Raw genomic sequence first — 14,052 nt, forward strand, 5'->3', positions numbered from 1 at the left:
GAGATAGATCCTCTAATTGGTAGTTCTTTCACATATTGTCATAACTCTTATTTATTACAACTAGACAAGTTCTGTTTGGATTTTAAACCACACGGATGTTTTCAGTTACCTGGCTCTCTACCTGCCTCCTCCTCCTGCTGTCCTTTTTTAGTATTCTGCAGCTGCTTCTCCATTTTCTGTCTTCACATGGAGTTATATAAGCTGCTAAACTTCCTCTTCCCTCATCCCTTCTTCTCCCCGGAGGGAATCTGTTACTTTTCAGCAGAAGTCTGAGGAGCTGAAACTCCTTCAGCTCTGCAGGAACGCCTCTGAGAGCAGAAGCTGCAGCTCAGCCTCCGGCAGGTGTGCCAGCTTCAGGCTGCAGAGGTTTCTGCGTGCTTCGGTTTCAATGAGACGTCCAAAACATCAGCTTCAGTTTCAGCAGAGCAGTGAGAAAATAATGAGACAAAAACAGGCGAGTGGAACGACTCAGCACCAAAACTAACAAGACGAACCTCATAAAAGCTGCGGTGAGCGGACCAAAGTGCTGAGTCAGAGCGCCGTGAATCTCTCCGACAAACCCGGCTGCACGTCTTCCTGACACAGATCTCTTCCTCTGTCTTTGTGCTGCTGCTCCTCTCTCATCTTCCTCCTTTCCACCTCTTGCATCACAGCTTCGCCTTGCTCTCCGTTTCCTTCCTCGCTTCCTTTTTATCTCACCCCGTCCCTTTAAATCCTTCTCTCTGCTCCATCTGCATGGCAACACCCGCTGTGTGTCGTTCACGTAGCTGTGGTGGAGATCATCTGTGTGACTTCCTGTAAACACCGTTTGCACCAAAACCATCTGTTTGCACCTCCGTCATCACCGCCATCTGAGCAGGACGCCATCATTTCCTGTCAGCTCTATGATGGTCATCATAAATAACCACCTGCAGCATCTGCAGCGCTAATTATACTGTCGGGACTCATGCAATCTTGTCCTGTTGTATTGTTGGCATTTGTTTTTGCGGCTTTGTCCTGTCCCCTTGGCATTTTGGCCTCCTTTTGCCTTATTCCTCACCAACTACGTTCGCCTTACTCAGTTGAGTTGTCTGTTAACGAGTTTTCAGTGTTTTCTATTCCTGATTGTAGGGAGCAGCCACCAAACGTGTCCACTCACTGCACCATGACACCCGGATTTATTCTAAGTTGATGAGAGTGCATCAATTTCACAGGACGTAATTACACATTAATCTATGACAGACTGAATCTTTAAAATAAAAATGTGTATAACAACACCAATGACAACAAACCCATGAAAATGATAGTAGTGCAAGTGATATGATAGTAGTGCAAGTGATATGACACTGCAACAATTTTAGAAACGATTACAAAATTAATGTAAAGGACCAGACCTGAATATAACAACCACAACCTGAAAAATACTGGCAGCAGCCAGTGCTACCTCTCAGCCTCTTAGTAGATGCACTGAGGGTATAAATTATAAAATCATCTGAATTTCAATTCAATTCAATTTTATTTATATAGCGCCAAATCACAACAAAAGTCACCTCAAGGCACTTCATAGATACAGAGAAAAACCCAACAATCATATGACCCCCTATGAGCAAGCACTTTGGCAACAGTGGGAAGGAAAAACTCCCTTTTAACAGGAAGAAACCTCCGGCAGAACCAGGCTCAGGGAGGGGCGGGGCCATCTGCTGTGACCGGTTGGGGTGACAGAGGGAAGACAGGATAAAAGACATGCTGTGGAAGAGAGACAGAGGTTAATAACAGATATGATTCAATGCAGAGAGGTCTGTTAATACATAGTGAGTGAGAAAGGTGACTGGAAAGGAAAAACTCAATGCATCATGGGAATCCCCCGGCAGCCTATGTCTATTGCAGCATAACTAAGGGAGGATTCAGGGTCACCTGGTCCAGCCCTAACTATATGCTTTAGCAAAAAGGAAAGTTTTAAGCCTAATCTTAAAAGTAGAGATAGTGTCTGTCTCCCGAATCCAAACTGGAAGCTGGTTCCACAGAAGAGGGGCCTGAAAACTGAAGGCTCTCCCTCCCATTCTACTTTTAAATACTCTAGGAACAACAAGTAGGCCTGCAGAGCGAGAGCGAAGTGCTCTAATAGGGTGATATGGTACTACAAGGTCATTAAGATAAGATGGGGCCTGATTATTTAAGACCTTGTATGTGAGGAGCAGGATTTTGAATTCAATTCTGGACTTAACAGGAAGCCAATGAAGAGAAGCCAAAACAGGAGAAATATGCTCTCTCTTTCTAGTCCCTGTCAGAACTCTTGCTGCAGCATTTTGGATTAGCTAAAGGTTTTTCAGCGAGTTTTTTGGACATCCTGATAATAATGAATTACAGTAGTCCAGCCTGGAAGTAATAAATGCATGAACTAGTTTTTCAGCGTCACTCTGAGACAGGATATTTCTAATTTTAGAGATGTTGCGCAGATGGAAGAACGCAGTCTTACATATTTGTTTAATATGTGCGTTGAAGGACATATCCTGTAGAGGTGGGGGAAAAAATCGATACTGCGTAGTATCGCGATATTTTGTTTGCTAATAATGTATCGATACAGGGACAGCAGATATCGATATTTTGTTCCAAAAACTTCCAGTCCACCAGATGGTGCGGTTGAGCTTTTTCTCTAGTGAGGTCAGCAGAGGTTAGGTCGGCACATGGGAAAATAGATCAAACAAAGATGGAGGAAGAAAAAGAGATCAGGAAAGCGCCATCTGCGTTTAAATCAAATGTCTGGACGTACTTTGGATTTTTTAACAAGGATGGAACAAATGAGATGGATATGACACACGGGATTTGCAAGGTGTGTCGTATGAAAATAAAGTACTCTGGGAATAATACGAACATGAGGGCCCATCTTACACGACACCATCCAAATATAGCATTAACCGCGGATGGGAAAGCTAGCTCTGAATCAGCTCCACTGAAAAATCAACCAACGCTGGACACTCTTAGCTTAGCAAAGCTATCTCCCAATTCAGAGCGAGCTAAGAAAATAACACAATCTATCACGTACTTCATCTGCAAAGACCTGCGTCCTTACAACATTGTGGAAAACGAGGGCTTTTCTTACACGATCAAGACGCTGGAACCCAGGTATGTGATACCATCACGAAGTTTTTTCGCGGACACAGCCGTACCCAATCTCTACATAGATGTGAAGCGTAAAGTTGAGGAAAGTTTGAGCACAGCAGAAAGGGTTGCATTAACTTGCGACGCATGGACCTCGCGGGCTGTGGATTCATATGTGACTATAACAGCTCATTATCTCACAGCGGACTGGCAACTGCTGTCTTACGTTCTCCAAACTCGAACATTACATGAAAGTCACACCAGAGCGAACACTGCAAATCTCCTGCAAAATGCAGCACAGGAATGGGGGATTGCCGACAAAAATCTGGTGGTTGTCACCGACAATGCTTCTAATATGACAATTGCCACTCAGCTAGCGGGATACCTGCATGTGAAGTGTTTCGCCCATACGCTCAATCTGGCATCACAACGAGCCTTAAACCTGCCTGCAGTAGCCAGGGTCTTGGGAAGAGTGTGGCGCATAACTGGGTTTTTCAATAGAAGCACAGTGGCAAACCACGCTCTGGAGCAAAAACAGAAAATGTTACAGCTCCCGACTCACAAGCTCAAGACCGACGTCTGCACGAGATGGAACAGTGCTTATGACATGCTCCAGCGTTTCCTTGAACAACAACCTGCGATTTGTGCAGCGCTGCTGTCTCCCGAAGTCAGAAAGAGTAGCACAGATATCTTTACTCTAAACGAGACGGATATTGGGAACACTGAAGAAATTGTCCGGGCCTTGAAGTCAATGCAAGTCGCGACTACTGTGATGTCTGAGGAAAAGAATCCTACTCTGTCTCTCGTAGCACCGCTGCTAGCACAGCTGTTGCACGACACCCAAGACAACATTGGTGACACAGCGCTGGTCAGAAACATCAAGCAAAGTATCAGTCAAGATCTTAAGAAGAGATATGCCAGCACAGTCGAGAGGAACACCCTCTACACAGCATCAGCTCTCGACCCACGCTTTAAAACCCTGCCGTTCCTGTCACTGGAGGAAAGACAGGAAACCTATGCCAGAGTGGTTGCTGAGGCTATAAGCCTTCAGGTAAGCAAACATTCTGGTGTTATAATTTAAATTACTTACTTACAATATTAGTAGATCGGTGATATTTTTGTCATATTGGTAATATTCTATTTAACAATTAAATACATTAATTATAATTTGCTAACATATTACTGCATACTAAAAGACATGAAATATTTATTTTCTCCCTCTCTCTGTATGTGTGTGGGTTTTCTACAGGAAGAAAAGAGGCAGCAGCCCATCTGTGAGCCAGAAGCCCATGAACATCATGAGAAACCTGACGAGACTGAACAAAATCCCAGACCCCCTCTCATACCAGCCAAGATGAGGAAGTCTTGTGGGTTAACAGACTTGCTTGGTCAGACTTATGGTGATGTTGGAGCCCCACCAAAATCATTATCTGCCACAGCTGAGGAGGAGGTGAAAAGATACCAGGAGGTCACGTCACTGGCACTCACAAAAGACCCACTAAGCTGGTGGAAATCCCATGAGGAAGTCTATCCTTTCCTGGCCACACTGGCAAAAAGATACCTTTGTATCCCAGGTACTAGTGTCTCGGCTGAAAGAGTCTTCTCAACCGCTGGAGACATCGTCACAGCAAAACGGAGCACTCTGACTTCAGAGCATGTTGATCAGCTCCTTTTTCTGAGCAAGAATGCTGACATTGCTTCACTGTCCAAATGTGTTTAACTTTTTAGGGCAGCAACAAACAGGACAGTTTACTTATTTTAATTTAAGAAATGTTTTATTTTATTTAAATTTAAAACTTTTTTATTTAATGTAAAATTATATTTTGTTTTAAGCTATAATTGTACCAGATAGTTACGTTCAGCTAAGTTGGTTACTAGACTGTTATACAAACCGTTCACTTTGTCAGCAATAAAACTGACTGACATGAGAGAAAGACTGAGTGTGAGACTTTATTATTAGATAAAATGAATATTGATAAAGTTTACCTTTATGGACAAAATCTGCAGTAGAAAAAATATGTGATAAATCACAAAATATCGTATTGCAATACCCAGAATATTGCAAAAATATATATATTAAAAAAAAATCGCAATAATATCATATCGTGAGTTAAGTATTGTGATAATATCGTATCGTGGGGTGTATGGTGATTCCCACCTCTAATATCCTGGTCAAAAAATGACTCCAAGGTTCCTCACAGCGTTACTGGAGGCCAAGGTAATGCTATCCAGAGTAAGAATCTGGTTAGATACCATATTTCTAAGCTTTTCAGGGCCGAGTACAATAACCTCAGTTTTATCTGAATTAAGAAGCAGAAAGTTAGCGGCCATCCAGGTCTTTATGTCTTTAAGACATTCCTGCAGTTTAACTAATTGGTGTGTGTTATCTGGCTTCATGGATAGATAAAGCTGGTTGTCATCTGCATAGCAGTGAAAATGTATGCTATGTCTTCTAATGATGCTGCCTAAGGGAAGCATGTATAATCTAAACAGAATTGGTCCTAGCACTGAACCCTGAGGAACTCCATAATTAACCTCAGTGTGTGAAGAGGACTCTCCATTTACATGCACAAATTGGAGTCTATTAGATAGATATGATACAAACCACTGCAGTGCAGTACCTGTAATACCTACAGCATGTTCTAATCGCTCTAATAGGATATTATGGTCAACAGTATCGAATGCTGCACTAAGGTCTAGCAGGACAAGCACAGAGATGAGTCCACTGTCAGAGGCCATAAGAAGATCATTTGTAACCTTCACTAAAGCTGTTTCTGTGCTGTGCTGAGCTCTGAAACCTGACTGAAACTCTTCAAATAAACCATTCCTCTGCAGATGATCTGTTAGCTGTTTGACAACTACTCTTTCAAGGATGTTTGATATGAAAGGAAGGTTGGAGATTGGCCTATAATTAGCTAAGACTGCTGGGTCTAGAGATGGCTTTTTGAGTAAAGGTTTAACTACAGCTAGCTTGAAGGCCTGTGGTACATAGCTGATCATTAGAGATAGGTTGATCATATTTAAGATCGAAGAATTAATTAATGGAAGGACTTCTTTGAGCAGTTTTGTAGGAATGGGGTCTAAAAGACACGTTGATGATTTGGAGGAAGTAATTATTGAAGTTAACTCAGAAAGATCAATTAGAGAAAAAGAGTCTAACTTAACATCAATGGTACTAAGAGTAGCTGTAGATAATATTACATCTGTGGGATGATTATTGGTAATTTTTTCTCTAATGATAAAAATTTTATTTGTGAAGAAGTTCATGAAGTCATTACTAGTTAACGTTAAAGGGATGGTTGGCTCAAAAGAGCTCTGATTTTTTGTCAGCCTGGCTACAGTGCTGAAGAGAAACCTGGGGTTGTTCTTATTTTCTTCAATCAGTGATGAATAGTAAGATGTTCTGGCTTTGCGGAGGGCTTTCTTATAAAGCAGCAAACTATTTCTCCAGGCAAAATGATGATCCTCTAAATTTGTGACACGCCATTTCCTCTCCAGATTACGAGTCATCTGCTTTAGGGTACGTGTTTCAGAATTATACCACGGAGTCAGGTACTTCTGATCTGAAACCTTAGTTTTCACAGGAGCTACAGTATCCAGAGTCGTATGTAGTGAGGAGGTGAAATTATTAACAAGATAATTGACCTCTGTTGGGGTAGCGTTCAGATAGCTGCTCTACTCTGTGTTGGTACAGGGCATTGAAGATGATAACAGTGGGTGGATTATATTCTTAAACTTAGTTACAGCGCTTTCAGAAAGACATCTACTGTGATAAAGTCTACTCTCCACCGCTGTATAATCAATTATTGTAAATGTAAATGTTATCAGGAAATGATCAGACAGGAGAGGGTTTTCAGGAAACACTGTTAAATGTTCAGTTTCTATGCCATATGTTAAAACAAGATCTAGAGTGTGATTAAAGTGGTGGGTGGGTTCTTTTACATTTTGAGAGAAACCAATTGAGTCTAATAACAGATTAAATGCCATGTTGAGGCTGTCATTTTTAGCATCTACATGGATGTTAAAATCACCCACAATAATTATTTTATCTGAGCTCAGAACTAAATTAGATATAAACTCTGAGAAATCAGACAGAAACTCTGTGTAAGGCCCAGGTGGACGACAGATGATAACAAGTAAGACTGGTTTCTGAGTTTCACAGCTGGGGTGGACAATGTTAAGCATCAGGCTTTCAAATGAATTAAAAGTCTGTCTTGGTCTTTCATTAATTAATAGGCTGGTGTGAAAAATTGCTGCCACACCGCCCCCTTGGCCTGTGCTTCGAGATTTCTGGTAGTTAGAATGACTCGGGGGTGTTGATTCATTTAAACTAACATAATCATCCTGCTGCAACCAGGTTTCTGTAAGGCAGAGTAAATCGATTTGTTGATCAATTATTAAGTCATGTACTAACAGAGACTTGGAGGAGAGAGACCTAATATTTAATAATCCACATTTCACTGTTTTACTCTTTGGTTCAGATGTAGATACTGTATTGTTCTTTCTTTGTAATTGTTTATGTTTAAGTTGTTTGTTGCTGGTTTTTAGTTTGTTTTTTGTCTTTTTGGAAGCTGACAGAGTCTCTATGGAGATGGGTTTTTGGGGGGGTAGCAGGAGGAGAGAGGCGTGTAAGACTGCAACTCTGCTTCCTGGTCCCAACTCTGGATAGTCATATTTTGGGGGGTTTAATAAATTTGTCCATATTTCTAGAAATGAGAGCTGCTCCATCCAAAGTGGGATGGTTGCCGTCTCTCCTAACAAGACCAGGTTTCCTCCAGAAGGTTTGCCAATTATCTATGAAGCCCACATCGTTTCTGGGACACCACTCAGACAGCCAGCAATTTAAGGAGAACATGCGGCTAAACATGTCACTCCTGGTCTGATTGGGGAGGGGACCAGAGAAAACTACAGAGTCCGACATTGTTTTGGCAAAGTTGCACACCGATTCAATATTGATTTTAGTGACCTCCGATTGGCGTAACCGGGTGTCATTACTGCCGACGTGAATTATGATTTTACTGAATTTACGTTTACCCTTAGCCAGCAGTTTTAAATTTCCATCAATGTCGCCTGCTCTGGCCCCTGGAAGACAATTGACTATGGTTGCCGGTGTCTCTAGCTTCACATGTCTGAGAACAGAATCACCAATTACCAGAGTTTTGACCCCCGGCGGGTTCCCCGAGTGGGGAAAAACGGTTAGACACATGAACGGGTTGGTGGTGTACCTAGGGCTTCTGTTTAGGACTATGCTTCCTCCTCACCGTCACCCAGCCGCCCTCTTTCCCCAGCTGCTTGGGGTCTGCCGGGGAAAATCTAGCGGGGCCTACGCTATCTTCGGCTGCACCAGCTACAGGGGCCTGGCTAGCTATGGGTGAATGAAGGGTGCGAAGCCAAGTCTCCAATTCAGTAATCCTGGCCTCAAGAGCTGCAAATATGTTACATTTGTTACAGATATCATTATTGCTAAAGGAGGCCGAGGAGTAACTAAACATCTGACACAAATAAAGTGCAGGAGGGACAGGTGAAGTAGCCATGGTGCTAACGAGTCGGCTACGAGCTAGGCTAAGCTAGCGAAACAGTACAGAGAAAGTGAGTGAATACTTTGGCTTTAAATTAGGTAGTGAGTACACAGAAAGTGTGCTTCAGATGAAGCACGTGAAGATTATACTATGAAAAAGAATGTATTTAAAAGTTGTTAATTAAATTGCTAAGCAATTTAAATAACAACAAATTTAATTAAATGAAGTACTTACCTCTGAGAGGTAAGTACTTCATTTTCCAGTAAAATATAATGCATTTCAGAACCTCTGTTCCCTTAATGTCATAGCTACTGTGTCCCCATTAAAAATGGAAAAGTTAGTGTGGACATTTGTGCATGATATTTTACAAGACAGAAAGATAGCACCATGACTTCATCAATGATAGTTTGTTTTCTTGATGCATTACACAAACTGTACCTGAGCAGTGATGCTGGTAAGTGACACGGCCGTCTTGTTCACACTGACATACTTGAGTGCCTATGAGACTGGGACCACTTAGTGACTTGAAAAACCTGCTGCTAATGCCTCTGCACAAAATGGCCTAAAATTACAACAACAACAACAACAAAAAATGCCACAATTGCTTCCAGTGCGTATAGTTTGTGACAGGCGGGGATACTTTCAGTGCAACTCTTCAGTACCTCCATTTTGTTCAATGTCATTGGATCCAAAAAATTGATGACAAAAAACAATTTCTATTTTTTTTCTATTTCTATTTTTCTATTTACACTTAAAGTCATATACAAACAAACTGTATTTATAAAGTTTGAACTTGAAGTGCAGTGAAAATTTGGCATGTGAACAGTTGAAGTGAAACACAGAGCAGAGCACCATCAGTTGGAAACAACAAAAGTTAGGAAAGTGTCATAAAGGACAGTAATAAAACACCACTTCTTCACCTTTGTCCCTCTAAAACAAAAAGACAACTTACTTCATAGTCAGTCCAAGATTATTTATTAAATTATTACTGATCATTTTGTCCTCAAGCTTGGTTGGTTTCAACAGAAACATTAAAATTGGGGGAAAAAATTGTATTATGAAATACATACTGGCTATCCACACAAAACTGTTGCAAAACCAAACAAAGAAAAGAGAAGAAAGCTGTAAACTGGCAAAAACTCACAGTAGCTCACAGTGAGATGGCAAAGAAAAGCATTCAATATAAATTTGACTGATTCAGGGTGTCCAGAGCTTATTCAGTTTTAGACTCCAAGTGGACAGAAATATTTTGCTTCACAAAAAGGTTTACTTTAATTTCACTGAGGTGCTAGTTTCATTGAGGAAATCTGCATTCATGTGAGAATGAAGAAGTCACTTGGATGAGTGATGAAATGTTTCCCCCAGTGAAAACACTACGTTCAGATGAACAGAGTCAACTTTCTGGGGTTTAATTGTATCATTATATCTTTACTTCAAGTTCAGCTCAGCGACAAAATCCATGAAAGGAATACTTTGACATTGACAAAGTGAAAACTAAATCAATGATAGAAGGATTACAGTAAAATCTGGTAAGTGTGTTGTAATTAATATTAATATGCAGAAAACAAGAGCAAGCAAGAGCATTAGTTCAATAGGAAAAACAGAAGTCACTGATAATCAAACATAAGTGTGTGTTTCTTTATTTAATGTTACTAATACACATTTTAATACAGAACAGTAGATGGCAGTGTGAGACTATACTATACTACTATATTACTCTACTACCAACACTTCAGTGATGTTCATGTTTTTATTTGAACAGGCTAAAAATTGCCCTTTCTAGTTGTTTGATTTCTTTAAAAATCCTCCTGCCAGCATCGGCGACTACTTCACCGATTCGTATCAGATGATAAAATGGATTAAACTTCTCAGCTTCATCTCTGGCCTTGTTTTCACACCAGGACTGAATCTTGCGTCTTTCTTCCTCCAGTTCTCTCTCACACTTCTCCTTTAACTTCTTCATCTCCAATTCTTTGTACTCCCTCTCTGCCTCTCTCTCCTCCATCTCTCTCTTTCTCTCCTCATTCATCTCCCCCTCTCTTTCCTTCCTCTCCCCCTCTCTCTCAGCCTGGAGTTGTTCGTTGTATTTCTGCATCTCTTTCTCATATCTTTCCCGTATTTCTCTCTCAACCTTCTCCTTTTCTTTCTGTATTTCTTCTTCTTTCTCTCTCAGGATGCGTTGTTTCTCCTCTTCAATCGCCCTCTCAGCCTCTTGGAACATCTCATTGGTGTAGTGGCTTCCTCCGTTCTTCTGGACTATCTCTCTGATCTTCTGGATCAGCTCAGTGACCTGAGAGCGCTCCTTCAGTTTATTATTGAAGACGTGGTACTGACCGTTACATCTGGCCACGAGTTGCTGCAGGTCTGAGCTTTCTTCTAAGAACTCTTCAATAGTGGTGCCTTCAAGTAGGTCTCCATGGGTAAAGAGAACCATGCTGTATTTGTCTGCTGCGTGGCCAAAGATTGTTTGAATCCTTTGCACCGTCTGTTTTTCCTCTTCAGTGTATCTGCCCAGTCTGATGACCACCAAGAAGATATGAGGTCCTGGAGAAGCATAGGAGATGCACTGGCATACATCTTTAGTTGTTCTCTCCTTATCAAACCTGGTATCAAACAGCCCCGGGGTGTCAGTGACAGCAACTTGCTGCCCATCCACTTTAACTTTGCCTTTTGAACACTCTACAGTCATAGATTTGGCACTGAACTTGGATTCAAAGCACTCACGACCCAGAATAGTGTTTCCAGTAGCACTCTTTCCAGTTCCAGTCTTTCCCACTATCACAATCCTCATCTCATCATCATTTGTCCTGCCAGAATCTGTGTAGAAAGATCAGAAACAATGAATAAGGATCTACATCAGGCTCTAATACATATTTTTTTTCTGAACATTAACTAAGTTTTGGGATCGATTTTTCTAGATTCCAAAAATTTGCAGATACCCAAGAAGATGTGTCACAACTATTAATTCTGTGAGGTCATAGTCATGATCAGTGATGTGTATGTGTTATTAATTATTATTTAGATTTTTTTTTTTTTTTTTTTTTTTTACCTCACATACATATAAAATCCTAAATCATAGGGTTGGGATTGGAGTTTGAAGCTAGGATTAGAGGGTTAAAAGTTATTTCAAAGTGATTTTCAAAGCTACAGCTACAGCTGATGTCTACAAAAGACTTTCTCCACAGAGCTTGTCTAACATTTAATTATTCAAGCCTGATCACTGCTGTAACATTAAAAAAATATCACTAACATGAAGACTTACCAAGTTTGCTGTCCATGTTTGGGATGAAATTGTTCCTGTCCTAAATAGTACAGTGCAGATACTTCTTCTGTGTCAAGTCAGAAGTGAAAGTCAGAGGCTGTGCTGCACCTCCTTAAATAGAGCATATCAACCAATCCACACCCACAAATAACTGCATTGGACACAGAGTGAAAGTAAAACTAAAGTTTTGTGGTATTTTTCCAGTTATAAGGGTTTTTTATAAAGCCGGATAACCATGTTGATTTCTTGAATTCTTTGCACCATGTGCATTTTCTCTTCAGTGTATCTGCCCCATCTGAGAGCATACAAGAAGATACAGGGTCATGGAGAAGCTTAGGAGATGCACAGGGATGCACCTTTGTGATTTTATCCAAGGAAGGCCTGGTATCAAACAGATATGGCTTTCCCTTTAGAACAGGCTACAGTCATAGACTTAGCACTTCACTTCGATTCAAAGCACTGTTGTGCTAGAATGATGTTTCCAGCGTCAGTCTGATTAGTCCTGTGCATTACAAGCACACGCTGCATGTGTATATAGCAGCAAAGCAGCTTTAGTGACTGTTTATATTTACTTATTTAGATGTTATTGGCTCTATTCATAAACAAATATAAGTGTGAAAACAGTAATGTGCTCTGCTTACTTTCTAAGACTAATGAAAAACTCAAAAAAAATTGGATCTGAGGAACATCTATTTTCAGTTTCAGTTTCTCAGCTGCATTGTTTTATGTCCTGGTTATTTAATATAGTATGATACTGAGGACCACAGCAGGTACAGGAAGTCACTGCATTCAATCTTCAGACTTTGCTTTCTCCTCCCATCCCCATTTACAAGAAACAGCAACACTTTTTTAGAAGTACAGACACTGCAGCACAAAGCAGTTCTTACATGATGTTTTCACTATGTTTCACATCTGCGGCTTCTTATCGAAAATGTCAGTGCAACAGGATATATTAAAATGTGTTCACATTTACATGTCCTCAAGCTGCAAATCTTTGATTATTTTTCATTAACAAACTGAATATTTTCAGTTCTATTTATAATGTGTGAGATCTGGCATCATTAATTTACATCAATTCTTGCAAAATGTTATCTTATAACCTCAAAACATTTTTAATAAAAAATGTAAATTACTTTTAATGAACAATATTCAAGAACAAAATATTTATTCACATAGTAGTTAATGCAGACAGATGCAGAGTTGTGAATACATTAGAGTCCATGTCCGGTTTCTGAAAAATCACCTTGTAACTGAAACTAAAACATTACTTTCACTTTCACTCTGTGTTCAGTAGAGTCATTGTAGGTGTGGTTTGGCTCATGCTGCCTATTGAAGAAGCTGCAGCACAGTCTTTGCCTTTCACTTCTTACTCCACTTCTGTTGGCTACACAACACTGTTTAGACTGAACATCGACAGAAGCAATTACAACCCAAGCATGGCTGGCAAGTTCGGTAAGTCATCATGTTAGTCATGTTTTCTAGTGTTACAACAGTGATCATGGCTGATTTAAAATCATGTTTGGTTGGCAAGCAGGTCGATAGATTATAAAAATAAAAACAAGATCATTGAATCAGTATTAGACACAGACCTGTGATGGTGTAAATAAATGTTTTAAGTCTGAAAGAGAGTAGGTAGAAGCTTAATGTTTATCAAGACCTACCCCAATATACAAAAATAATAGCAAGCAATAATAATGGGCAATAGGAAAACAAAGAGAAAGACTCACTGTTCTCCTTTGGTCATTACTATTGTCCATAGTGCTCCTTTCTAACCATGTCAACCTGCTCCTTATTTAAACCAAGTCTCTGAGACAGCAGTTTGTGAATTTAGCTCTGAGATGTGGAAGAGAGGTCGTAACTTTTGAATGTCCATTAAGATTCCTGATATTAAATATGTTATCCACTGTAACATTATAGGTACACGGTTCATAAGTGTGATATTTACAAGCCATTTGTGATTATATCGACCAGAAAGAAATAAAAAAGGATTAATTGCATTTCCTGATAGCAGAGTGTCAGGGTCATTACTGAGGATGACTCTGATTTCACAGGATCAACAGCAGAATAGAGACTTGTGACCCATCTCTGTAGATGTTGAATTAACTTTTGACCATCTACCAGAACATTTGTAACCTAAAATACCAACCCCAAACCTGGTGCATGATCAGGTATATGTATAATAAGCACAATATA

At 40.3% G+C, this 14,052-nt stretch overlaps 2 protein-coding genes and 1 pseudogene across 5 annotated transcripts in view; 1 reads left to right on the plus strand and 2 right to left on the minus strand.

The window, feature by feature from the left end:
• Positions 1-14,052, minus strand: part of LOC309693606 (uncharacterized protein) — a 129,194-nt gene that overhangs the window by 24,599 nt on the left and 90,543 nt on the right. The window lies entirely within an intron of this gene.
• Positions 9,684-11,924, minus strand: LOC309693605 (GTPase IMAP family member 9-like). Its single transcript, XM_082512988.1, has 2 exons — positions 11,856-11,924; positions 9,684-11,404 (listed from the first exon to the last, which is right to left on the minus strand). The coding sequence occupies exons 1-2, from the start codon at positions 11,873-11,875 to the stop codon at positions 10,348-10,350; spliced, it is 1,077 nt and encodes a 358-aa protein (XP_082369114.1). The 5' UTR covers positions 11,876-11,924; the 3' UTR covers positions 9,684-10,347.
• The window catches only part of LOC309694712 (GTPase IMAP family member 8-like), a 67,271-nt pseudogene continuing 66,343 nt past the window's right edge, over positions 13,125-14,052 (plus strand). The window contains exon 1 of the transcript XR_014280784.1: positions 13,125-13,311. The product of XR_014280784.1 is annotated as a GTPase IMAP family member 8-like (transcript). The remainder of the gene's footprint in view (positions 13,312-14,052) is intronic.

The sequence above is a fragment of the Aulonocara stuartgranti genome (genome assembly GCF_965226115.1).
Source record: "Aulonocara stuartgranti genome assembly, chromosome: 18".
NCBI lineage: Eukaryota > Metazoa > Chordata > Actinopteri > Cichliformes > Cichlidae > Aulonocara > Aulonocara stuartgranti.